This window comes from Coregonus clupeaformis, chromosome 13 (assembly GCF_020615455.1).
Source record: "Coregonus clupeaformis isolate EN_2021a chromosome 13, ASM2061545v1, whole genome shotgun sequence".
Lineage (NCBI taxonomy): Eukaryota > Metazoa > Chordata > Actinopteri > Salmoniformes > Salmonidae > Coregonus > Coregonus clupeaformis.
Window position 1 is genome coordinate 4,768,556 of NC_059204.1, and position 27,957 is coordinate 4,796,512.

General features: G+C 43.9%; 1 protein-coding gene across 7 annotated transcripts; it reads left to right on the forward strand.

Annotated features, from left to right (window-relative positions):
* The first annotated feature begins 82 nt into the window (after positions 1 to 82).
* Positions 83 to 27,555, forward strand: cul5b (cullin 5b). 7 transcript variants are annotated; one of them, XM_045224167.1, is made up of 19 exons: positions 83 to 152; positions 3,631 to 3,740; positions 4,136 to 4,235; positions 5,071 to 5,247; positions 10,499 to 10,640; positions 11,090 to 11,235; positions 11,893 to 11,973; positions 14,589 to 14,730; positions 16,480 to 16,610; positions 18,935 to 19,042; positions 19,260 to 19,324; positions 19,986 to 20,130; positions 20,744 to 20,875; positions 21,022 to 21,160; positions 21,684 to 21,859; positions 22,051 to 22,212; positions 24,618 to 24,736; positions 24,972 to 25,095; positions 25,322 to 27,555. In XM_045224167.1, exons 1-19 carry the CDS (start codon positions 129 to 131, stop codon positions 25,514 to 25,516), a joined length of 2,418 nt encoding a protein of 805 aa, XP_045080102.1. In that variant the 5' UTR covers positions 83 to 128; the 3' UTR covers positions 25,517 to 27,555. The 7 variants fall into 7 exon arrangements, with proteins under 7 accessions (XP_045080102.1, XP_045080103.1, XP_045080107.1 ...); XM_045224168.1 differs by having other exon boundaries at positions 21,022 to 21,154; XM_045224172.1 differs by having other exon boundaries at positions 14,589 to 14,682.
* The last annotated feature ends 402 nt before the right edge of the window (positions 27,556 to 27,957 follow it).

Consider the following 27,957-nt stretch of genomic DNA (forward strand, 5'->3'; position numbering starts at 1 on the left):
TTTGTCTAAATAATACGAAATCAGGAATATGATCATGATAACAGTTTCTCTAGATTTGTTAAAACCCCATTAGCAACTACAACCCCGGAAATCTCGCGAGATTGTTCGAGGGACTAAATTCAGGGAACATGGCGACGTCTAATTTGCTAAAGGTAAGATGCACCTCAATTCAATAATTTTGATTACATTTAATCAGTGTTTGTTGCATAGTCAAGGCTATATTACTGTACATTGTTAAGCGCACATACCTGAAGATGGTCTTGCAATATAGGAAGGTGATATGACGTCCTGTTGTTTGTCTTGCAAGCATTGAAAGGACTGTGCTATTTACTCCTCTCAGTCAATAGCGTTAGCCTGGTGCTAGCTAGCTGTGTCAGGCAGTAGCTAGTACACACAGACATAAGTTAGCTAGTTTAGCCAGTTAGCTAACTAACTAACTGGCTAAGCTAGCACTGTCATTTGACTTGGCATGACTATCGTTGACTGAGTTGCTAGCTAACCTCAAGCACGATCGATTGTCTTTTCCATTAAAACACACGAACTAGCTTGCTAACATTAGTTAGGCAGCCGGTATAACAATAGCTACATAACGTTAGATGGTTGGTTAGAAGATGCCCCAGTATCTGTGCTTTATGCCGCGTTCAAGACAACTGGGAACTCGGAAAAAACGAGCTCCGACTGGGAAAAAGTTATTTGAAAGGTCATCCAACTCAGAATTCCAAGTCAGAAACTCTGAAGATCACTGACGTCTTGATTTGACCTTGTTTTTTCCCTAGTTCCCAGTCTTCTTGAAAACACCACAAGAGATGTCCACGATGAGTACGCCTATGATGTGTCTCCTCTCTAATGCCCAGGAAGCTCAGATTCAAACTCCCATTAGGGAAAGGGGGATACCTAGTCAGTTGCACAACTGAATGTATTCAACCGAAATGTGTCTTCCGCATTTAACCCAAACCCTTTGAATCAGATAGGTGCGAGGGGCTGCCTTAATCCAGGGCTTCCCAAACTTTTTCACTCAGGCTCCTGTTCCAGCATTGGGGAACACTCAAATTTGCAGTTTTAAAGCGGATTTTCTTGCAATTGTATACATTTAGCCTTGTCTAATGTTTATTAATGTGCTATTTGAGTGACTCGAACATTACTACAAAATCTGTGGGCTAAAAAACATTAGCTGACATGGGCTAGTTGACCTGAACATGTTTTTAAAAAGGTGTCTGTATGCAAGTACTGACATGACAAGAGAAAAACTGATGATGCACTGCCCAATTTCGAAATTGCACCTTGTGCATTCTACTATTACAACTTTCAAGAGTAAGTTGAAAGCCGGACAGAGTTCCCTAGGGGGCGCGCCCCACAGTTTGGGAACCACTGCCTTAATCGACGTCTACGTCATAGGCGCCCAGGGAGCAGTTGTTGGTGGAGGTTAACTGCCTTGCTCAAGGGCAGAAAGGCAGATATTTCCCCCTTGCCGGCTCAGGGATTTGAACCAGCGACCTTTTGGTTACTAGTCCAACGCTCTTAACCGCTATGCTACCTGCCACCCCAGACAGCTCTGCAAGCGTTATAATGTCAAAATAAGTTTGTTACTCACCAAATATGGGGTTTCGCTGAGCAACTATCTTCATTTACTCCTGTTACGGATGGTATGTACTTCCAAAAAATGGTCTAAATAAATTGTTTAAAGCAACCGAAAAAATGCTTCTTCGGCACCTCCAATGTATTGAGCTTTTGTAGACTTCCGACCTGTGCGCGGTAGTTAGGTTAGTGCTATTCGGACTCCTTGGAACGTCACTGACATTGGAGGTGCCGAATAGGCATTTTTTCAGTTGCTTGTAAAAAAACATTTATATCTTCTTATTTTTTTTAACATACCAGCCGTAATGTTAGCTCTACTGTCTGATAAAACACAAACTGCCTGGACTGGATTTTTTTTACACTAAAGGTAGGCTAAAGCTAGTAGTTGCCAGCCACATGCAGATAGCCATCTAAGTTATTTAGTTAGTTAGCTAGCTAGCTAAAGTTGGCTATTTATCACAATCAGGACACACTGGTTAAATCTCCTATTTCAGATTACATCCACATGCTCAACACTTTTTATTGGGCTGGCTAGCTATCTATGATGTGTGATACAATATGTTTGCATATAGGGTTGTTCCATTTGATTTACATAACTTTTTGATACACCATCCAAAGTGTAATTAATACCTTCACCATGCTCAAAGGGATATTCCATTTTGTTATTATTACCCATCTACAAATAGGTGATCTTCTTTGCAAGGCATTGGAAAATCTCCCTGGTCTTTGTGGTTGAATCTGTGTTTGAAATTCACCGCTCGACTGAGGGACCTTACAGATCATTAATTGTATGTGTGGGGTACAGCGATGAGGTAGTCATTCAAAAATCATGAGTCCATGCAACTTATTATGTGACTTGTAAAGCACATTTTTACTCCTGAATTTATTTAGGCTTGCCATAACAAAGGGGTTGAATACTTATTGACTCAAGACATTTCAGCTTTTCATTTAAAATTAATTTGTACAAATTTCAAAAACATAAATACACTTTGACATTATGGGGTATTGTGTGTAGGTGACACAATCTCAATTTAATCAATTTTAAACTAAGGCTGTAACATAACAACATTTGAAAGTCAAGGGGTGTGAATACTTTCTGAAGGCACTGTATGTGAAAATAAGAGTTTACGCATTTTAAGATAAAAAACAAAAAAAAACATTGTAAAGTGGTGATCCCACTGGCTATAAGGTGAATGCACCTATTTGTAAGTCGCTCTGGATAAGAGCGTCTGCTAAATGACGTAAATGTAAATTATAATTTACATTAAAGGTAAAAAAAAAATAAAAATATATATATATATAAAATAAGAAATCATAAAATAGTTTGAAGGATTTCAAACTAAACCATTATTATTTTCCAGTGATAAAGATGTGGATGTCTCATGGTATGGTGGAGTATGCAAAATGGGTCAACTTTGAGCACCTCTATCTCCTGAATGTTTTGGCATTCAGGTCCATGGGCAAATATGTATGGAAAGTTTTGTTCAAATCAAAAGGGGTGTGACCAGAAAGTGATTGAAATCAATTGGAAAAACCCTATAGCTAGTCATGTCTGTATACTCACTGCATTGTTATTGTATCACTACACATTACACTCCCTCACAGGTAAGCTAACTGGCTATAGTTATGGGTCTAAAAACAGATGCTACAGAATGGAGCACCTGGGTTGTTGTCATGGTCAGAAACTCTCCAGCATAAGCAAGTCTGTTAGCCACTAATGGGCCTCAAATTAACCACCACCAGGCTTGTTTACTGCTCTTGTGTTCCTGCTAATGTTCAAATAGGCCTACTGCCTAGTTCCTAAACATTCAGCAATCACTGGGATGAATCTCAATTGTATATCCTTGATTTCTCATGTCCTCCCTTCTCGTCTCCTTCTCAAAGCACATTGGAGCAGAAGATCTGAGGTTCCTCCCCTCTCCTAAAATGTGTTTTGAGAAGGCAGCAAAGGAGAGGATGCGAGGAATCAAGTGAATACAATTGAGGTTCACCCCTGGTGTTGTCATAACTGCTATAGCCAGAGGTGACACTTCTACCCTTCCCATTCTCACCCAGAACAAAGGCTCCCTCCAGTTCGAGGACAAGTGGGACTTGATGCGTCCCATCGTCCTGAAGCTGCTCCGCCAAGAGTCAGTCACCAAACAGCAGTGGTTCGACCTCTTCTCGTGAGTATGGCCACTCGTCCATGTGCTCTCAGTCATACCAAGGTTTTATTCATTAGTGCACACAAATTGAAAACAAGTGTTTCTTATTAGACAAGTCAAGGCAGTCCCTCCCTGTTTCGGCCTGTTCCGTTTGGTTCTTAGTGAATACGATCTAAGAGCCTGTTGCAGAACGTTCAGATATAAATGTATGGTGTAGAACAGATTTCCTGACTGTCATATAGATTAGGGAATCATGGTGTCTGCAACATTCAGAACATTTTGCATGACTTGAAAAGGCTGTCATTCTGTTTCACAGACATTTCACATTAACTCCTGTCTGAGCTGTTAAAGACCAACAAATGGATTAATTGATTGATCTCCTCCAATCCCCTCATCTGATGTCTTGGTTTCCATAGAGACGTCCATGCAGTATGCCTATGGGATGACAAGGGGCCGGCCAAGATCCACCAGGCCCTGAAAGAGGACATCCTAGACTTCATCAAGCAAGCACAAGCGGTATGTAGGCCTGCTAAGTCTCGCTAGCATTGAAATGACTGTGCCATTTATTCCCTCACTGAGTACCACTAAAGGCATCCGCACTCTTCCCAGCCGAAACAGTTCGGTAGAGTTCGTACATATATTATGACAACATTTTGTGACGTTTTGGACTTCGGTGAGGGTTTTTTCGGCTGTTCAAGCACGCAACATTTTTCCTGGAGGCAAGCCGAAGTTCGGAGCCGAAGGCTACGCCCCTTCGTCGGTGATTGGTCAACAGTAGGGATTCTTCAATAAAGTCTTTGTCATCGAACAAGAGACGACTCGTTTTCAGGCAAATTTTTTCATTTAAAAATACTGCACCAAACATCTTAGTTAGATGTAAAATTGCGTGACTAAGATCTCCTTGGCGAAAACGTCAAAATTAATGACAGATTTATTGAGTTATCTTAGATTCATTCTATTTTGAGGAAGCATATACTGGCAACGTCGTCTCAAAATGGACAAACGGTACTATTGCGCTTTTTTCTCATTTTTCAAGGGAAGGTCTTTTTAAGGGAGTATGCGAGCACACTTTTTTGGGTTGCCTAGCCAACTTCGGCTAGCCGCCAGCCGAACTGAAGCATGCTGACACCTTAACGTTAGCTTGGAAGCAAGCTAGCTGTGCCAGTAGGCAACTGAGGAACCAAGCACTCTACTAGCCTATCCCTGACAACCAATATTTTCAACACCATAATGTCCATAACACCGCACTCAGCTGTTCTCTCCCCCTGCAACATGTTGAGTAACCAAGCAGACTGTCTATTACCCTCAACCCCATAAAGTCCATGACAGTGCCTTGCTCTCTCCCCCACAGCGGGTGTTGAGCCACCAGGATGACACGGCGCTGCTGAAGGCCTACATCGTGGAGTGGAGGAAGTTCTTCACGCAGTGCGACATCCTGCCCAAACCCTTCTGCCAGCTGGAGATCACACTCATGGGCAAACAGGGCAGCAACAAGAAGTCTAACGTAGAGGACAGCATCGTACGGAAGGTGAGGAGAGAAGAAAGGAGGAGGGGGGGTGTTGAGAGGTGCAGCAGCAGTATTTGTTTGTATTTGCATTGATATAAGAGAATTTCCGGTTGACATGAGGAAATTATGCCGCCTGTAAATTCAGTCTGTCCCTGCTCATGTATCCATGTATCTACTTTCATTGTCCCTTCTGCTACCTTGTGGCTGTGGGCTGGCAAGGGGCATAGAAGGTAGCATCCGGAGGGTTGTCAGTTAAAATCCCGAGATTGAGAGGGACAATATGTCGGGGTGTCAGCTGGCAACCGGAGGGTTGCTGTTGTGAAATCCATGCCATCTCCTGTCGTTGTGCCCTTGTGCAAGGCACTAGATATAGCAAAAATACAAATGGAAACGCAACATGTAAAGTGTTGATCCAATGTTTCATGAGCTGAAATAAAATATCCCAATGTAGAAAATAGTAAAAATAAAGAAAAACCCTTGAATGAGTAGGTGTGTCCAAAGTTTTTGGTACTGTGTGTACATACAGTTGAAGTCAGAAGTTTACATACACTTAGGTTGGGGTCATTAAAACTCGTTTTTCTACCACTCCACAAATGTCTTGTTAACAAACTATAGTTTTGGCAAGTCGGTTAGGACATCTACTTTGTGCATGACACAATTCATTTTTACAATTGTTTACAGACAGATTATTTCACTTATAATTCACTGTATCACAATTCCAGTGGGTCAGAAGTTTACATACACTAAGTTGACTGTGCCTTTAAATAGCTTGGAAAATTCCAGAAAATGTCATGGCTTTAGAAGCTTCTGATAGGCTAATTGACATCATTTGAGTCAATTGGAGGTGTACCTGTGGATGTATTTCAAGGCCTACTTTCAAACTCAGTGCCTCTTTGCTTGACATCATGGGAAAATCAAAATAAATCAGCCAAAACCTCAGAAGAAAAATTGTAGACCTCCACAAGTCTGGTTCATCCTTGAGAGCAATTTCCAAACGCCTGAAGGTACCACGTTCATCTGTACAAACAATAGTACGCAAGTATAAACACCATGGGACCACGCAGCCGTCATACCGCTCAGGAAGGAGACGCATTCTTTCTCCTAGAGATGAACGTACTTTGGTGCGAAAAGTGCAAATCAATCCCAGAACAACAGCAAAGGACCTTGTGAAGATGCTGGAGGAAACAGGTACAAAAGTATCTATATCCACAGTAAAATGAGTCCTATATCGACATAACCTGAAAGGCCGCTCAGCAAGGAAGAAGCCACTGCTCCAAAACAGCCATAAAAAAGCCAGACTACAGTTTGCAACTGCACATGGGGACAAAGATCGTACTTTTTGGAGAAATGTCCTCTGGTCTGATGAAACAAAAATATAACTGTTTGGCCATAATGACCGTGATTATGTTTAGATTATTAAGGGGGTTGCTTGCAAGCCGAAGAACACCATCCCAACCGTGAAGCACGGGGGTGGCAGCATCATGCAGTGGGGGTGCTTTGCTGCAGGAGGGACTGGTGCACTTCACAAAATAGATTGCATCATGAGGAAGGAAAATTATGTGGATATATATATATCTCAAGACATCAGTCAGGAAGTTGAAGCTTGGTCGCAAATGGGTCTTCCAAATGGACAATGACCCCAAGCATACTTCCAAAGTTGTGGCAAAATGGCTTAAGGACAACAAAGTCAAGGTATTGGAGTGGCCATCACAAAGCCCTGAACTCAATCCTATAGAAAATTTGTGGACAGAACTGAAAAAGCATGTGCGAGCAAGGAGGCCTACAAACCTGACTCAGTTACACCAGCTCTGTCAGGAGGAATGGGCCAAAATTCACCCAACTTATTGTGGGAAGCTTGTGGAAGGCTACCCGAAACGTTTGACCCAAGTTAGACAATTTAAAGGCAATGCTACCAAATACTAATTGAGTGTATGTAAACTTCTGACCCACTGGGAATGTGATGAAAGAAATTAAAGCTGAAATAAATAGTTCTCTCTACAATTATTCTGACATTTCACATTCTTAAAATAAAGTGGTGATCCTAACTGACCTAAGACAGGGAATATTTACTTAAATGTCAGGAATTGTGAAAAAACTGAGTTTAAATGTATTTGGCTAAGGTGTATGTAAACTTCCGACTTCAACTGTACATAAACTCAGCAAAAAAAGAAACGTCCTCTCACTGTCAACTGCGTTTATTTTCAGCAAACTTAACATGTGTAAATATTTGTATGAACATAGCAAGATTCAACAACTGAGACATAAACTGAACAAGTTCCACAGACATGTGACTAACAGAAATGGAAAAATGTGTCCCTGAACAAAGGGGGGGGGGGGTCAAAATCAAAAGTAACAGTCAATATCTGGTGTGGCCACCAGCTGCATTAAGTACTGCAGTGCGTCTCCTCCTCATGGACTGCACCAGATTTGCCTGTTCTTGCTGTGAGATGTTACCCCACTTTTCCACCAAGGCACCTGCAAGTTCCCGGACATTTCTAGGGGGAATGGCCCTAGCCCTCACCCTCCGATCCAACAGGTCCCAGACGTGCTCAATGGGATTGAGATCCAGGCTCTTCGCTGGCCATGGCAGAACACTGACATTCCTGTCTTGCAGGAAATCACGCACAGAACGAGCAATATGGCTGGTGGCATTGTCATGCTGGAGGGTCATGTCAGGATGAGCCTGCAGGAAGGGTACCACATGAGGGTGGAGGATGTCTTCCCTGTAACGCATAGCGTTGAGATTGCCTGCGATGACAACAAGCTCAGTCCGATGATGCTGTGACACACCGCACCAGACCATGACAGACCCTCCACCTCCAAATCGATCCCACTCCAGAGTACAGGCTCGGTGTAACGCTCATTCCTTCGACGATAAACGCAAATCCGACCTTCATCCCATGTGAGACAAAACCGCGACTCGTCAGTGAATAGCACTTTTTGCCAGTCCTGTCTGGTCCAGCGACAGTGGGTTTGTGCCCATAGGCGAAGTTGTTGTCGGTGATGTCTGGTGAGAACCTGCCTTACAACAGGCCTACAAGCCCTTAGTCCAGCCTCTCTCAGCCTATTGCGGACAGTCTGAGCACTGGTGGAGGGATTGTGCGTTCCTGGTGTAACTCGGGCAGTTGTTGTAGCCATCCTGTACCTGTCCCGCAGGTGTGATGTTCGGATGTACCGATCCTGTGCAGGTGTTGTTACACGTGGTCTGCCACTGCGAGGACAATCAGCTGTCCATCCTGTCTCTCTGTAGCGCTGACTTAGGCGTCTCACGGTACGGACATTGCAATTTATTGCCCTGGCCACATCCTTGCAGCATGCCTAAGGCACGTTCACGCAGATGAGCAGGGACCCTGGGCATCTTTCTTTTGGAGTCAGTAGAAAGGCCTCTTTTAGTGTCCTAAGTTTTCATAACTGTGACCTTAATTGCCTACCGTCTGTAAGCTCGTTCGTTCCACAGGTGCATGTTCATTAATTGTTTATGGTTCATTGAACAAGCATGGGAAACAGTGTTTAAAGCCTTTACAATGAAGGATTTTTGATTTTTGATGACAATTTGGATTTTTACGAAATGTTATTTTTTTGCTGAGTTTATACATACATACATACATACATACATACATACATACATACATACATACATACATACATACATACATACATACAGTGTATTCAGACCCATTGACTTTTTCCACAAAAAAAATTACATTACAGCCTTATTCTAAAATCGATTAAAATGTTTTTTTCCCCTCAATCTACACACAATACCCCATAATGACAAAGCATAAACAGGTTTTTAGACATTAAAACCCCCCTGAAATAACATTTACACAAGTATTCAGACCCTTTACTCAGTACTTTGTTGAAGCACTTTGGCAGTGATTACAGCCTTGAGTATTCTTGCGTATGACAAGCTTGGCAAACCTGTATTTGGAGTTTCTCCCATTCTTCTCTGCAGACCCTCTTAAGCTCTGTCAGGTTGGATGGGGAGCGTCACTGCACAGCTATTTTCAGATCTCTCCAGAGATGTTCGATCGGGTTCAAGTCCGGGCTCTGGCTGGGCCACTTAAGGACAATTAGAGACTTGTCCCTAAGCCACTCCTGCGTTGTCTTGGCTGTGTGCTTATGGTCGTTGTCCTGTAGGAAGATGAACCTTCACCCCAGTCTTAGGTACTGAGCACTCTGGAGCAGGTTTTCATCAAGGATGTCTCTGTAGTTTGCTCCGTTCATCTTTCCCTCGATCCTGAGTAGTCTCCCAGTCCCTTCCGCTGAAAACATCCCCACAGCATGCTGCCACCACCGTGCTTCACCGTAGGGATGGTGCCAGGTTTCCTCCAGACGTGACGCTTGGTATTCAGGCCAAAGAGTTCAATCTTGGTTTTATCAGACCACAGAATCTTGTTTCTGATGGTCTGAAAGTCCTTTAGGTGCCTTTTGGCAAACTCCAAGCAGGCTGTCATGTGCCTTCTACTGAGGAGTGGCTTCCGTCTGGCCACTCTACCATAGATGCCTGTTTGGTGGAGTGCTTCAGAGATGGTTGTCCTTCTGGAAGGTTCTCCCATCTCCACAGAGGAGCTCTCTGAGTGACCACCAGGTTCTCGGTCACCTCCCTGACCAAGGCCCTTCTCCCCGATTGCTCAGTTTGGCCGGGCGGCTAGCTCTAGGAAGAGTCTTGGTGGTTCCTAACTTCTTCCATTTAAGAATGATGGAGGCCACTGTGTTCTTGTGAACCTTCAATGCAGCAGATATTTTTTGGTACCCTCCCCCAGATCTGTGCCTCGACATAATCCTGTCTCGGAGCTCTACGGACAATTCCTTCGACCTCATAGCCTGGTTTTTGCTTTGACATGCACTGTCAACTGTGGGACCTTATATAGACAGGTGTGTGCCTCTCCAAATCATGTCCAATCGATTGAATTTACCACAGGTGAACCCCAATCAAGTTGTAGAAACATCTCAAGGATGATCAATGGAAACAGGATGCACCAGAGCTCAATTTAGAGTCTCATAAATATCTAAACCTGTTTTCACTGTGTCATTATGGGGTATTTTGTGTAGATTGATGAGGAAATATTTTATTTAATCCATTTTAGAATAAGGCTGTAACAACAACATTTGGAAAAAGTCAAGGGGTCTGAATACTTTCGAATGCACTGTACATGCACACATCTACGCTGAACAAAAATATAAACACAACATACAACTATTTCTACGATTTTATCAGGCAATTGAAATAATAAAGCCATGGTCTAATTGTCATCTTCTGTGTCTTCAGCTCATGCTGGACACGTGGAACGAGTCCATCTTCTCCAACATCAAGAATAGGCTGCAGGACAGCGCCATGAAGCTAGTGCACGCCGAGCGCCTGGGGGAGGCCTTCGACTCTCAGCTGGTCATTGGCGTCAGGGAGTCCTACGGTGAGCAAAACAATACTGTCTCCTTAAGCTGGGAGAGAATGGTGCCTAATGAACACGACTGTGGTGTATGCAGACAATACCATTGGATGATTCACCGAATCGCTGTGCCAAATTGGGAAGATACTTAATGTAGATTTTGGTGTGAAGCCCCCAATGACATTGATGCAGGATGTACGTGAAAATGTTAGCTACTACGAGTTAGGATTTAGCTATGTAGTGTGAACGAGAGAAATTAACTCTTAACCCCACACCACAAAGATGCCTATAATCCTCCTGGGAAGTGTTCATAACACACCAAATGGAAGAAAACGTACTGAAACCGTAAAGGACTAATTGGACTCATCCAATAAGAAATGCACATTTCCGTTTCCTGTTGCAAAACGTTATAAAACGTTGCGTGCTAATATACTTGGCCCCTGGGGACCTCCCTCCCTGTCTTCCCTCTGCAGTGAACCTGTGCTCAAACCCGGACGACAAGTTGCAGATTTACAGAGATAACTTTGAGAAGGCCTACATGGACTCCACCGAGAGGTTCTACAGAACACAGGCCCCCTCCTACCTGCAGCAGAATGGAGTCCAGAACTACATGAAATACGTGAGTAGTACCAGGATTAGGGTTGTACAACTCCTGTAACTTTTCCAACCTTCTCAGATGTTTTTCCAGAAATTCTGGTCCCTAAAAAAGGACCCTCTGTCTCCATGACAGCCACTCTCCTCTGTTATCATACATCACATGACGAGTTATAAGTTGAATTCCAAATGGACGAACCTAGTCCATACCCCTCAGGTGCTCATGCAGATTTGAAATGATTGCATAGGTGTAAGCCATATGGCGCAAATCCCGAACAGCCAATTGGAAGGCAATTTGAAGCAATGACTACACTGCTTAAACCTATCCACTCCTTTCAGATCTACAGGAGTGCCTCAGGTTTGTTTTGGAATTCAGTGATGACAGCGGTCAAAACAAATAAAAAATGATCTGAATGAGACATACTGTTTCTTTGTGATTTCTCAGTATGCTGTAAAATTCTGGTAACATTCCCTAAATCCCAGGTTTTCCAGAAATCCCGGATGGAAAAATAAGCAGGGAATCCTCCTCCTGGGATTTCTGGAAAACCTGAGAATTTGGGGAAAGTTACCAGAATTTTGCAAACCTATTTCTCAGAAACTTGCTCCAGGGCCTAGACTGTGTCTGTCTGTAAGCTAGGCTATCCATCTGAGGTGAAACCAACTTGTGTGTGTGTTCTAACAGGCAGATGCCAAGTTGAGAGAGGAGGAGAAACGGGCGCTGCGCTACTTGGAGACGAGACGGGAATGTAACTCTGTACAAGCAGTGAGTATATTATATCCCCACCACTTCTGTGTGACTACTATGGGCTGTAGTATTGTCTGTATATAAAGTGGGGGAGCCATCGCATTCAGAGCAGGGCCATGTTCATTAGAACACAACACTTTTGAAACGAAGGAGGTGCTACTGTAACAATTTCACTGTTTCTGTTTCAAACGTTTTTACTGATTTTTATAACAAAACAAAAATACCTCAACCACCAAGGCGCACGGTCAGCAAGACACGCTGTCAAATGAAAACGTCAGTAGTCTAAACATTACTATAAGCGCCAAGTGTGCTTCATAAATTGTGAAAATTTGCACAAAAGCAATAATGGCATTAAAATGAATGTGTCGATATGACAGCAGTCCAAAATAGTAAATTATTGTCAGCTCGTGCTTACATGGTGTGTGTCTTCACGCAATGGCATCAGTTGGTCCATGTCACATAAACAACGAAAGCTGGTAAGTGTGTTGCTGCTGATGTTTTTTGCTTGAGATGTAGGGTCTGCTTTCTGTGATGACATTTTGTGCTGATAATCGGCCTGTAGCATTGTCACCGGCTTGTTCTATCCAACGGTGCCTCCTTTCCTGTCTCACCATTTTCATTTGGTGGTGGCGCAGGCACCTGCTCAGGGCGCACATTTCTGTGGGGTTTTGCGCTTAGGCCTCAGAGGTGTAGGTTCAATAATCTACACACAATACCCCATAATGACAAAGTGAAAACAGGTTTTTAGAAATTGTTGCAAATTTATACAAATAAACCTTGAAATATCACATTTATATAAGTATTCAGACCCTTTGCTATGAGACTCGAAATTGAGCTCAGGTGCATTCTGTTTCCATTGATCATCCTTGAGATGTTTCTACAACTTGATTGGAGTCCACCTGTGGTAAATTCAATCGATTGGACATGATTTGGAAAGGCACACACCTGCCTATATAAGGTCCCACAGTTGACAGTGCATGTCAGAACAAAAACCAAGCCATGAGGTCGATGGAATTGTCCGTAGAGCTCTGAGACAGGATTGTGTCGAGGCACAGATCTGGGGAAGGGTACCAAAACATATCTGCAGCATTGAAGGTCCCCAAGAACACAGTGGCCTTCATCATTCTTAAATGGAAGATGTTTGGAACCACCAAGACTCTTCCTAGAGCTGGCCGTCCGGCCAAACTGAGCAATCGGGGGAGAAGGGCCTTGGTCACTCTGACAGAGCTCCAGAGTTCCTCTGTGGAGATGTGTGAATCTTCCAGAAGGACAACCATCTCTGCAGCACTCCACCAATCAGGTCTTTATGGTAGAGGTGCCAGATGGAAGCCACTCCTCAGTAAAAGGCACTTGACAGCCCGCTTGGTGTTTGCTAAAAGGCACCTAAAGGACTCAGACCATGAGAAACAAGATTCTCTGGTCTGAAGAAACCAATATTGAACACTTTGGCCTGAATGGCAAGCATCACGTCTGGAGGAAACATGGCACCATCAATTTTTCAGCGGCAGGGACTGGGAGACTAGTCAGGATCGAGGGAAAGATGAATGGAGCAAACTACAGAGATGTCCTTGATGGAAACCTGCTCCAGAGCGCTCACCTTCCACACAGACAAGACAACGCAAGTGTGGCTTCAAGGCAAGTCTCTGAATGTCCTTGAATGGCCCAGCCAGAGCCCGGACTTGTACCCGATCGAACATCTCTGGAGAGACCTGAAAATAGCTGTTTAGCGATGCTCCCCATCCAACCTGGCAGAGCTTGAGAGGATCTGCAGAGAAGAATGGGAGGACCTCCCCAAATACAGGTGTGCCAAGCTTGTAGCGTCATACCCAAGAAGAATCGAGGCTGTAATCGCTTTTGAAGGTTCTTCAACAAAGTACTGTAAAGGGTCTGAATACTTATGTAAATGTATTATTTTTAATAAATGTGCAAAAATGTCTAAACCTGTTTTTTCTTTTGTCATCATTGGGTATTGTGTGTAGATTGAGATTGTAAAATGTTTTTCATTTTAGAATAAGGCAACAAAATGTTGAAAAAGTCAAGGCGTCTGAATACTTTCCGAATGCACTGTATATCTTCCCCACCACAAGTCGTTTTCATTCAGATTTTGTAGCAACGCTAACGCAGCATGTGCATCCATTCGTCTTAGTCTTCTTGTCATTGTAAATTACGCACTCTCACTATGTACTCCAAGTAGGCTAGAGTAGACTGATAAGACTGCTTGGATTCGGTGGACTGATGAAAGGTACATACCATTTTGAGATTATAATTAGAATATACCAATACAATAGAATGGCCCGCCCTGTTCTTCATTCGAAATTGGCAATTTATATATTCATGCATCGTTCGCTTCCCCTCTCTCATCAACTCACTTTTACACATTGACATTCCTTCCTAAAACTTGTTATAATTCCAGTTCTGTTTGTAATATTAAGATTCTAACAACGACAATGTTATTTAGGAAAAGTCAAGAAGGGAGGAGGGCATGGCTTTAAAAATGGCGGAGTAATTTTTTATTCCTTGTGTTAACCCACTCTGTGACAAATGCTGATATAAAAAGTTAGTTATAATATATTTGATTAGTTTATTTATTATTGGTGATATGAGCGACCCACGGTTTTCTGTTCCCCCCTCAGCTGATGGAGTGTTGCGTGAACGCCCTGGTGACGTCCTTCAAGGAGACCATCTTGGCCGAGTGTCCAGGCATGATCAAGCGAAATGAGACAGAGAGTGAGTACGGACGGAGCGCTCCTGGCACCAAAGGCTCGGCCAGCTCAGGTTTGCAAACCAGGAAATGACCTTGCCGTCCTCCACTCCACTTCCTGTTTAAATTTGTCCACGTCAACCAACCAACCGCTGTCTTTGCCCATTCCGTGTGTGTCAGTCAACATGTTGTCAACAACATTACCCCCCCAAACATCAGTGTCTGACCACAAACCCACCTTGTATTGTGTGTGTCCTTATAGTTTTAACCGGTAGTCTACCTGCGTGTGTGTCAGTATTAACCAATGTGTCTTTGTAGAGCGTCTCAGTTTATGGTGTGTAGCAGTAAGATCTAAAAATTGCTTCCTAACCCTGGCAGTATACCACCACAGTGATGTTTAGAACTTCTAGGGCTGATTTCCAGGACACTGATTTAAGCCTAGTCCTAGACTAAAAAGCATTTTCAATGGAGAATCAATCAATGGAAACCAACCCCTAAAGATGGGGTATTTAAATCCGGGCCCCAAACACTGCTGCATACCCCTTGTTCTATCTATACTATAATCTACAAGTAGAAAATGACACTGAAAAAAAATATAAATGCAACATCAACAATTTCAAAGATTGTACTGAGTTACAGTTCATACAAGGAATTCAGTCAATTGACATAAATCCATTAGGCCCTAATCTATGGATTCCATATGACTGGGAATACAGATATGCAGGGGTGTGGATTAGAAAACCAGTCAGTATCTGGTGTGACCACCATTTGCCTCATGCAGCTCCTTCGCATAGAATTGATCTGGCTGTTGATTGTGGCCTGTGGAATGTTGTCTCCTCTTCAATGGCTGTGCGAAGTTGCTGGATATTGGCGGGAACTGGAACACGCTGTCATTCACGTCGATCCAGAGGATCACAAACATGCTCAATGGGTGACATGTCTGGTGAGTTTGCAGGCCGTGGAAGAACTGGGCCATTTTCAGCTTCCAGGAATTGTGTACAGATCCTTGCGACATGGGGCCGTACATTATCATGCTGAAACGAGGTGATGGCAGCGGATAAATGGTACGACAATGGGCCTCAGGATCTCGTCACCATATCTCTGTGCATTCAAATTGCCATCGGTAAAGTGCAATTGTGTTAATTGTCCGTAGCTTATGCCTGTCCATACCATAACTCCACAGCCACCGTGGGGCACTCTGTTCACAATGTTGACATCAGCAAACCGATCGCCCACACGACGCCATCTGCCCGGTACAGTTGAAACTGGGATTCATCCGTGAAGAGCACACTGCTCTAGCGTGCCAGTGGCCATCGAAGGTGAGCATTTGCCCACTGAAGTCGGTTACAACGCCGAACTGCAGTCCTGTCAAGACCCTAGTGAGGACGACGAGCACGCAGATGAGCTTACCTGAGACGTTTGCTGACAGTTTGTGCAGAAATTCTTCGATTGTGCAAATGCACAGTTTCATCAGCTGTCCGGGTGGCTGGTCCTTTTATTGTCCCCAGCACAAGGTGCACCTGTGTAATGATCATGCTGTTTAATCAGATTATTTATATGCCACACCTCTCAGGTGGATAGATTATCTTGGCAAAGGAGCAATGTTCAGTAACAGGGATGTAAACAAATGTGTGCACAAAATTTGAGAGAAATACGCTTTTTGTGTGGATGGAAAATTTCGGGGATCTTTTCTTTCAGCTCATGAAACATGGGACCAACACTTTACATGTTGCGTTTATATTTTTGTTCAGTGTAGAATCTATAGACTATAGCCTTAGTAACTTACTATGGACAGTGTTTGACTGTGGTTCTCCCCCTCCTAGAGCTCCACCTCATGTTCTCTCTGATGGACAAGGTGCCCAGTGGCATCGAACCCATGCTGAAGGACCTAGAGAACCACATAATGTCTGCTGGGCTGGCCGACATGATGGCCTCCGCCGAGACCATCACCTCGGTGAGTGCTACACAAACACACACACACACACACACACACACATATATACATACATACGTTTCTCACACACGTACACTCATGCTCACACACACATATACTGTCATGCTCACACACACACTTGCAACTTCCCCACATACAGTGCATTCGGAAAGTATTCAGACCCCTTGACTTTTCCACATTTTGTTACGTTACAGCCTTATTCTAAAATGGATGAAATTGTTTTCCCCCCTCATCAATCTACACACAATACCCCATAATGACAAAGCGAAAACAGGTTTTTTGAACTTTTTGCTAATTTATTAAAAATACAAAACTGAAATATCACATTTACATAAGTATTCAGACCCTTTACTCAGTACTTTGTTGAAGAAACTTTGGCAGTGATTACAGCCTCGAGTCTTCTTGGGTATGACGCTACAAGCTTGGCACACCTGTTTTTAGGGAGTTTCTCCCATTCTTCTCTGCAGATCCTGTCAAGCTCTGTCAGGTTGGATGGAGAGCGTCGCTGCACAGCTATTTTCAGGTCTCTCCAGAAATGTTCGATCGGGTTCAAGTCCGGGCTCTGGCTGGGCCACTCAAGGACATTCAGAGACTTGTCCCGAAGCCACTCATGCGTTGTCTTTGCTGTGTGCTTAGGGTCGTTGTCCTGTTGGAAGGTGAACCTTCGCCCCAGTCTGAGGTCCTGAGCGCTCTGGAGCAGGTTTTCATCAATGAATTCTCTGTAGTTTGCTCCGTTCATCTTTCCCTCGATCCTGACTAGTCTCCCAGTCCCTGCCGCTCAAAAACATCCCCACAGCATGATGCTGCCACCACCATGCTTCACTGTAGGGATGGTGCCAGGTTTCATCCAGAAGTGACGCATGGCATTCAGGCCAAATAGTTAAATCTTGGTTTCATCAAACCAGAAAATCTTGTTTCTCATGGTCTTAGAGTCCTTTAGGTGCCTTTTGGCAAGCGACCTGTCATGTGCCTTTTACTGAGGAGTGGCTTCCGTCTGGCCACTCTACCATAAAGCCCTGATTGGTGGAGTGCTGCAGAGATGGTTGTCCTTCTGGAAGGTTCTCCCATCTCCAGAGAGGAACTCTGGAGCTCTGTCAGCTTGACCATCGGGTTCTTGATCACTTCCCTGACCAAGGCCCTTCTCCACCGATTGCTCAGTTTGGCCAGGCGGCCAGCTCTAGAAAGAGTCTTGGTGGTTCCAAACTTCTTCCATTTAAGAATGATGGAGGCAACTGTGTTCTTGGACATTGAATGCTGCAGACATTTTTGCATTTGCAAACATTTCTAAAAACCTGTTTTCGCTTTGTCGTTATGGGGTATTGTGTGTAGATTAAAAAATATATATATATTGAATCCATTTTAGAATAAGGCTGTAACATAACAAAATGAGGAAAAAGTCAAGGGGTCTGAATATTTTCCGAATGCACTGTATGAAGCACACACACACATTTGCACACACACAGACACGTTACACTAACAGAAATGTAAAATACATACATATGACCAGAGATGGGCAGTATTTCTATTGCATGTATTTGAGATACGTTTTTCAATTACCTTTGAGTACTATGTCATTTGTATTTCACTGGCCTGAACTACAGTCCAATATACACTGAGTATACAAAACATTAAGAACACCTGCTCTTTCTGTGACAGACTGACCAGGTGAAAGCTATGATCCCTTATTGATGTCACTTGTTAAATCCACTTCAATCAGTGTTGATGAAGGGGAGGAGACATGTTAAATAAGGATTTTTAAGCCTTGAGATAATTGAGACATTGATTGTGTATGTGTGCTATTCATAGGGTGAATGGACAAGACAAAATATTTAAGTGCCTTTGAACGGATTATGGTAGTAGGTGCCAGGCACACCGGTTTATGTCAAGAACTGCAACACTGCTGGGTTTTTCCCATTCAACAGTTTCCCTTGTGTATCAAGAATGGTCCACCACCCAAAGGACATCCGTGGGGGGGACGCAAGTCAATATTAGGAAGGTGTTATTTTCAACAGTCATTTGCATTTTGGTCATTTAGCGTCCAGAGCGACTTAGTCAGTGCATTCTAACTAAAGTAGATAAACAACCACATATTAAAGTCATAGCAAATAAAACGTTTTTGTTACCAAGAATGTTGTTGAGGTTAAGGGGGTACTTGCAAAAGTATTTAGTATTTTATTTTGATACATTGGTCTTTAGGATATTTTTAATTATATTTTGTCATTTTTGCCCATCTCTGTATATGACGTTTGTATTGTAGTTACTGAAAGAAGGTGAAAGAAAAACATTCCACTGATTTTTATTTTTCTCTGTGTGTGTGAGAGCAGGACTCTGAGAAGTATGTGGAGCAGCTCCTCACCCTGTTCAACCGCTTCAGTAAACTGGTGAAGGATGCCTTTCAGGACGACCCTCGCTTCCTCACAGCTAGGGACAAGGTCAGCACAACGTTTGGAAACATTTGTCCAACATTGCCAATAAGCCCAATGTTCCTTCAATGTTGGTCCAACGTTGGTTCAACATTACCAATGACTATAAGCCCTACGTTCCTTCAACGTTTGTTAAACATTGACACAACATTGTCAATGAATATGTGCACAGTATTTGCACTTGATGGTTGTCACTGCATAACCTAATCAATGTTATTTTTCTCAGGCTTACAAAGCAGTTGTGAACGATGCTACCATTTTTAAATTGGAACTGCCGCTGAAGCAGAAAGGGTAAGAGACGCTCTGTATGCCTTAATTTCTTCACTGAATTAAAGATGGATTCCTGCACACTGTTAAATGCTCCCACAGTTTTATTGACGTTGCACTTGGTAAAACTGCGGGTGGGTGGCCTCCCGAGTGGCGCAGTGGTCTAAGGCACTTCATTGCAGTGCTAGAGGTGTCACTACAGACCTGGGTTCGATCCCGGGCTGTATCACAACCGGCCGTGATCGGGAGTCCGGGTTAGGGGAGGGCGGCGCACAATTGGCCCAGCGTCATCCGAGTTAGGGGAGGGTTTAGCCGTGGGGGCTTTACTTGGCTCTAGCGACTCCTTGTGGCGGGCTGGGCGCCTGCAGGCTGACCTCGGTCGTCAGGTGAACAGTGTTTCCTCCGACACATTGGTGCGGCTGGCTTCCGGGTTAAGCGGGCGGGTGTTAAGAAGCGCGGTTTGGTGGGTCATGTTTCGGAGGATGCGTGACTCGACCTTCGCCTCCCGAGCCCGTTGGGGAGTTGCAGCGATGACTCAAGATTGATATTGGGGAGAAAAAGGGGTGATCTTTTGTTTTTTCACAACTTAAACACATTTCTTTATACTACTTCTGAACTGTTAATTGCTTAATTAGTTAATTGTGAACGTGTGTGTTTACGACACTGCTCTACTTCCTCTGTGCTGTCTGTCTGTCAGGGTGGGTCTGAAGACCCAGCCGGAGTCCAAGTGTCCAGAACTGCTGGCCAACTACTGTGACATGCTGCTGAGGAAAACCCCGCTCAGCAAGAAACTCACCTCTGAGGAGATCGAGGCCAAGCTCAAGGAAGTGGTATGTGGATGGGAGGAGTATGTGAGGGTTGGGGGTGTGTGTGTGTAATGATATGGTGATGACTCCAGCAAGCTTTCCATATGGCTACGGCCACACTCCCATGCATTAACACGGATGAAATTCTATATGACGTACATCATTGTCCGAAAGTACATCTCAAGTAAACTGTTTTTCGGACGAGTTTATCCATGAGAAAACTGATTGTTCAAGTGTGTTTTTTGTCGGACAAACATCATCCCTTATCATTCATCCAGCAACAGATGACTCCCATTAAAAAAGCATTGGCTCCATCACACATTTTCGGACACAAAATCAGAGTGTATAGGTGGCCTTATGTTGAGCAGAGCGTCTACCATGTTACTTCCGCCTATCCAATTATTTTCAGATCTGCAAACACTTAACCGTTTCTTCTTTGGACAGGACAATCTTAGCTGGGTCGTGTTCATTAGACACCAAACAGAAGAAAATGGACTGAAACAGGGAGGGACTACCTGAACTTGTCCAATAAGAAACACTTGTTTTCATTTTCCGTTGCAAAACATTTTGCTACGGTGTGCAGTAAAAAACACCCTGATTGCACAGTGGTGTTCTATGTGTGTGTGTTCTCCTGCAGTTGCTGGTGTTGAAGTACGTGCAGAACAAAGACGTGTTCATGCGCTACCACAAAGCCCATCTGACCCGACGCCTCATCCTGGACATCTCCGCCGACAGCGAAATCGAGGAGAACATGGTGGAGTGGCTCAGGGTATGACCTGTGTGTGTGAGTGACTTGAGAAGAAAAATGGGAGGAGATGGAAAAGACTGTGTGTGTGTGTGTGTGTGTGTGTGCACATCCACCTCACGTAGCCACAATTACACCACTTCTCCAATTACCTCTACCCTTGCTTACAGGAGGTAGGCATGCCTGCAGACTATGTGAATAAGCTGGCCCGGATGTTCCAGGACATCAAGGTGTCTGAGGATCTCAACCAGAACTTCAAAGAGTGTCACAAACACAACAAGCTAGCCCTATCAGGTACACCAGGTAGCTGTATGTACCTAATATAATATATATGATATATGCCATTTAGCAGATACTTTTATCCAAAGCGACTTACAACAGTGAATGCATAAATGTTCGTATTGCTGGCCCTAGCGGGAATCGAACCTGTGTACCTGTACGTTTTGGTGTATAATGCTTGGTGTACTTGGCTGGATGAGACCTAGTGAAAAGTAATACGAATGCTATTGATACAGTCCTTAATGTTTGGGTTTGGGATTTCGCTTTGAGTTTGCACTTTTGGGACTATTCCATTGGCTCCGTTGTACCGTTACCAGAAAAAAGCACAACTCAAGTACTTGAAAGTGTATATTATAGAATGAAATAGAAAACTAGAATGGACTTAGGCATTTTAGCAACTTGCCAAAAAATGAGGGAATCTGTCATTCTAGAAACAAATATATAGTATAAAACAATAAGTAGTTATACTAGTATATTATGCATCTCTATAGTGTATATATTAGACATAATGGATTTGAACTCGGGTGTATTCCTTTCTTCCCCTCTTGTGCAGCGGACTCTGTCAACATCAAGATCCTGAATGCCGGGGCGTGGTCTCGGAGCTCAGAGAAGGTGTTTGTGTCACTGCCCACCGAGCTGGAGGATCTGATCCCAGAGGTGGAGGACTTCTACAAAAAGAACCACAGCGGCAGGAAACTACACTGGCACCACCTCATGTCCAATGGCATTGTGAGTGTAGAGCATGTAGCAGGAAGGCATACAAACACTCACACGTTTATGCATTTATCTACACACCCGCACCCCACACACACTTTCTATTTCATCGCCATTCACCACTAATCTCTCACACCACCCTCCTCTCTGTCCAGACCCTAGAGATCCTATAATTCATTCTATGTTCTCTATGTAATTCTATCCAGATCACCTTTAAGAACGAGGTGGGCCAGTACGACCTGGAGGTGACCACCTTCCAGCTGGCCGTGTTGTTTGCCTGGAACCAGAGGCCCCGGGAGAGGATCAGCTTTGAGAACCTCAAGCTGGCCACGGAGCTGCCTGACGCCGAGCTCCGACGCACACTCTGGGTAAGGCACGGTGTCAAAGGATAGATAGAGATCAAAGGGTTAGTTACCGCAAGAATTAGGGATGCAAGATTCCTATAACATTAACAAAATTACCAGGATTTCCCGAAATTCTAGTTGAAGGAATTCCATATATGTTGCATATTCCTGCAATCTTCCAACTGGGTTTTCTGGAAAACCTTGGAAAGTTACCAGAATTTTGTTTTCCGCTAACCACAGCGTTTTATTGATTTGATATGCAACAAACACTAAAATGAAAAGGAATCTCCGCACACTCAGGATCAATGCACAATTTAAAATGTACACTATATATACAAAAGTATGTGGACACCCCTTCAAATTAGGGCATTTTGCTATTTCAGCCACACCAGTTGCTGACAAGTGTATAAAATTGAGCACACAGCCATGCAATCTCCATAGACAAATATTGGCAGTAGAATGGCCTTACTGTGAAGAGCTCAGTGACTTGCAACGTGGCACCGTCATAGGATGTCACCTTTCCAACAAGTCAGTTTGTAAAATGTCTGCCCTGCCAGAGCTGCCCCGGTCAACTGTAAATGCTGTTATTGTGAAGTGGGAACGCCTAGGAGCAACAATGGCTCAGCCGCGAAGTGGTAGGCCACACAAGCCCACAGAACGGGACCGCCGAGTGCTGAAGCGCATATCGTCTGTCCTCGGTTGCAACACTCACTACTGAGTTCCAAACTGCCTCTGGAAGCAACGTCGGCACAATAACTGTTTGTCGGGAGCTTCATGAAATGGGTTTCCATGGCCGAGCAGCCGCACACAAGCCTAAGATCACCATGCGCAATGCTAAGCATCGGCTGGAGTGGTGTGAAGCTCGCCGCCATTGGACTATGGAGCAGTGAAAACGTGTTCTCTGGCGTGATGAATCACGCTTCACCATCTGGCAGTCCGACGGACTAATCTGTGTTTGGCGGATGCCAGGAGAACACTACTTGCCCCAATGCATAGTGCCTACTGTAAAGTTTGGTGGAGGAGGAATAATGGTCTGGGGCTGTTTTTCATGGTTCGGGCTAGGCCCCTTAGTTCTAGTGAAGGGAAATCTTAATGCTACAGCATACAATTACATTCTAGACGATTCTGGGCTTCCCACTTTGGCAACAGTTTGGGGAAGGCCCTTTCCTGTTTCAGCAGGACAATGCCCCCGTGCACAAAGTGAGGTCCATACAGAAATGGTTTGTCGAGATCGGTGATGAAGAACTTGACTGGCCTGCACAGAGCCCTGATCTCAACCCCATCGAACACCTTTGGGATGAATTGGAACGCCGACTGCGAGCCAGGCCTAATCGCCCGACCTCACTAATACTCTTGTGGCTGAATGGAAGCAAGTCCCAGCAGAAATGTTCGAACATCTAGTGGAAAGCCTTCCCAGAAGAGTGGAGGCTGTTCTAGCAGCAAAGGGGGGACCAACTCCCTATTATTGCCCATGATTTTGGAATGAGATGTTCGACGAGCAGGTGTCCACATACTTTTGGTCATGTAGTGTATTGAGCTTTCGGTCGTCAGACCATCAGCGCAGAAATAAACACAATGACAGAGGCCACATATAGGCAACGTGCGTCAATGCAATCAGACATGATGAGCAACACCTGTGTACAAAAACAAACGCCAGGAGGCATGTAATCAATTATCTCAGAAAAAGTGACTTCATCGAGACAGTTGTTTTAGCATATTTTTTACATTCTTTTTTATTATTTTCTTTTTTTTTTATATAAATGTTGACATAATGCATAAACACTTAAAAAAGAAGCAGGTGTTAAGACCAGGAGAAGCCTCAAACAAAACATATTAAAGCATGACCCTCATGTCTAAATCATCATTAAGGGCTGATGGAGGTAAAGTGCCAAGTGTATAAATCCAAAAGAGTTCCCTTTGGCACAGCTTTTTCTCAGTGTTCCCTCCTCTGGGTGAAGGTTCAACTTTTTCAATAGGCTGAAAACGTAAAGAGACTGTGAACATGTATTAAAGTGGCAGGCAACAGGGTGCTTTTCATCATTATGCCTTATTTATTTGATTAGATTTTTTATTTTACCTTTATTTAACTAGGCAAGTCAGTTAAGAACAAATTCTTATTTACAATGACGGCCTACACCGGCCAAACCCGGACGACGGGTTATGCAAACTAATTCTTTGCTTAAGGCACCTAGAGGTTTTCCCATATGCAACAAACACACCCTAAAGCCCCCCTGCCGATTCTATATGACCATAACGATTAGTACTTTTTAAAAACGTTTTTGATCGACTGTTAACTGTTGTCTCAACCTCTTAACCTATAAATCCTCCTCACCTCTCTTTTTTTCCTGTTTCTCTTGCTTGCGCTTTTCTCTCTTTTCTTCTCTCTTCTTTCTCCCCTTTTCTTCTCTCCCTCTCTCCTTTTCCTCCAGTCCCTGGTAGCGTTCCCCAAGCTAAAGCGGCAGGTGTTGTCCTACGACCCCGTGGTGGGCTCGCCCAAAGACTTTACAGAGGGCACACTTTTCTACGTCAACCAGGAGTTCTCACTAATGTAAGTGTTCTGTAATGTAAGTGTTCTGTATTGTAAGTGTTCTGTAATCTGTGTGTGACTGGCTGGGGTTTGCAACCAGGCTTTCCACTGCCACGCCACGGAGTTAACTCTCTGGGCTGGCTTTATTTATCTTACAGGTTGAATTTGAAGTTGGAGGTTGTAATGTATCTTGTACGTGGCACAAAAATGACGCACTAGTACCACATCTAAATAGTGTGTGTGTTTGTGTGTCCAGAAAAAACTCCAAGGTCCAAAAGAGGGGGAAGATCAACCTGATTGGCCGGCTTCAGCTCACCACAGAGCGAATGAGGGAGGAGGAGAACGAGGGAATTGTCCAGCTCAGGATATTGAGAACACAGGTACTGTACTATATAAGGGCTTCCCATTGACAGGTCATCATTGCAAATAAGAATTTTGGGATTTCTCACGTCCTCCCTCCTCGTCTCTTTATCAAAGCACATTGGGGCAGAAGATCTGAGGTTTCGCCCCTTACTCTTCTCCTCCAATGCATTTAGAGGCGGCAAGGAGGGTGAAATACAATTGAGTCACCCTCTCTCTCTCTTATCCTTGTCACTCCCTTTCCAGGAGGCCATCATCCAGATCATGAAGATGAGGAAGAGGATCACCAATGCCCAGCTGCAGACGGAGCTGGTTGAGATCCTCAAAAACATGTTCCTGCCCCAGAAGAAGATGATCAAGGAGCAGATGGAGTGGCTCATCGAGCACAAGTACATCAAGCGCGACGAGACTGATCTCAACACCTTCCTCTACATGGCGTAGCAGTGTTGACGACGTTTAACAGTGGTGACGACGTGTAACGGTGGTGACTTTGGGAGTTCTTCATCAGGCCTGATGGACAATAGAATGTCTTCGGAGAAAGAAAAAAAATTGGTTCATGGGGGTTCAAGCCTGATGGACAATAGAATATTTCCAGGCTGACCTCCCTTTGATAAACAAATGATCTGTTGCGTGGGGAAATGCAGACTTGATTTATGACAGTGTTACAGAAATGTATAAAAGGAGGAGTTTGTGTGGGGAAATTAAAGGGTAAGAAAGAAAAGGGGTTTGAGCTTCTCAGCGGGAGTCAACCCCCACCGAGTTTTCAGTTGTCGTTTTTGGCTAGAAGGCGTTTCCTCGTCTGTAGACGGGACATGGTTGGTGGTTGTGAAAGGTCTCTGTTGCTAGGCGTCCTCCTCCCTGTCGACCAATCACCACGCAGACCACACCCCCTCTCCCACCCTGTCCATGAACACCCCACCACCATTGGAGTGACAACGGTTGGTGTTGGGTATCTCTAACGACATGGCAAGAAAAAGGAAGAGCGTTAGAAGAAGCTCAGTTTCCCTCCATATCTACAGTCCAAGTTTTGAGCCAGGCCAACACTATTCTCCGGACCTCTTCAACAGAACAAGCTGTGTCCCCAGGCAGCTGTCTGAGCCAAGCTGTCGGCCATGTTTTTTGTGGCCACTGGTGGTGACAAACGAAGAACTAAACACAATGACTCTCTCTGCTGTCACATATGTGTGACGCCGTTCTTGGACATTCATGGCTGGTTTCCCGGACCCAGACTAAGACTAGTCCTGGATTTTTAAAATCATTCTCAATGGAGTATCTCCATTGAAAGTGCACTTTAGTCCAGAACGAGGCTTAACTTGGGTCGAGGAAACCTTCTCAACAGTATGTTATATTTCAGAAACTGTTTTCACAAAAGAGACGGACTGTGGACTATTAGTTCCCAGTTCCAAATCGACCCCAAGCATCCTACCCCTGGGCACTTGTCTTGCATATTTTGACAGGATCTGATAAGTGGACACGATAGGCTTGATGGAGCTCTTTTCCTATCAGAAGACAAGGTGGAGTAATCACCATATTGGTGGTCGCTCATATTCAATCTCTTCAGATCTACAGGAAGGGTTTAAGCATAGGTGTTAGGGGTCGGTTTAGAATTGGGCCAATGTCTCACTTTCCGTATCTTTACCCCTCATCTCTGCAGGCTGCCTGAGCTAAGCCCCTGGGGGAAGAGGGGTCGGGGTGTATTATTATATCGTAAAAACTAGCTCTGGTCCAGAGCATTTAAGTACGGCTTGCTGATGCTGAACTTGCTCGGCATTAGCAAGTCACACGTAAACACCCTGGGCCAGAGCTAGGTAATAGCCAGAACCATATATAAAGATGTGTGTATATATATAACCGTATATCTCTATACATGGCTCTGATGGTAACTACTACAATACAGATCTAAAGGAGTGAAGATGTTAATAATGAGATGAGGAAATAAACAGCACCTTATTATAAAACGTTGTATGAACTTTGTCATTCAACCCTGGGCTACTTCACAAGCAGGATAAACCTTCAGATAACTGTTCATTTTCTGGCATATGCCAATCGCTGTCCATTCTTGCTGTGTGGCACTGACCTTCATAATTCTGATTCCACAGCTGTCCACTTGAGTGGTGCTGAATCTCTGATTTGCGGAGGTTACAGCTGGTTTGTAAAGAAAGCTGATGTTGAGTACTAGCACGGCAGGGTGGGTGAGAGAATCAAGTAAATTGTGCCATGCTCATTTCAAGTTTTTCTATATTTAGGCATTTGGCAAATGGAGTCCTTTGAAAAGATTGAGGAAAGTTATGGGTAACTCATTTACCTTGCTTTTGTGAACTGAAATACCCCCCTACTGCAGGTTCAAATCTTATGTGTGTGCAACATGGTGTACCCTAAACCTGGACAAGAATCCTACAGGTAACATGACTATATATGGTCGGGGATACGTCCTAATAATCACTTTCCTTCTGAAGTGTGCACTAATTCACTACTCCCCACACATTTAAAAGCATTTGATTGGCTCTAGAGCAGTGGCGGCTGGTGAAAAATATTCTCGGTGGGGCTGTGCCATACTTTTTTTTTCCTGTAACCATCGCGATATATTTTATTTGGTTCCTGCATTATTATCAACGTCTGATTGTGTCTTCTCTTTCCTTTTAAAATACTAAAACAAATATAATTGTGACGGCTCTATGATAATCACTCACTTTGATGACCAGACACATTTAGGCTTTTAAACTGTTGTAAGTGAACTATTCATCTTTCTAACAACATCTTTATCAGCCAATAGTAAATATAGTTATTTACCTGATTGTTAGCATGCTGTCTGTGAACCTCTGGACAAGTGCTTTAATGAAGACAGGGTCGATGTTCCTCTTCTGCAGCTGGCTGAAAAGCAT

Excerpts from the sequence above, each read along its gene's own strand:
- cul5b (XM_045224167.1), top strand. The coding sequence starts at position 129 with ATGGCGACGTCTAATTTGCTAAAG. Across the intron at positions 3,741-4,135 it reads CAGTGGTTCGACCTCTTCTC|AGACGTCCATGCAGTATGCC; the intron begins GTGAGTATGGCC and ends TGGTTTCCATAG. Across the intron at positions 19,043-19,259 it reads TCCTCACAGCTAGGGACAAG|GCTTACAAAGCAGTTGTGAA; the intron begins GTCAGCACAACG and ends TATTTTTCTCAG.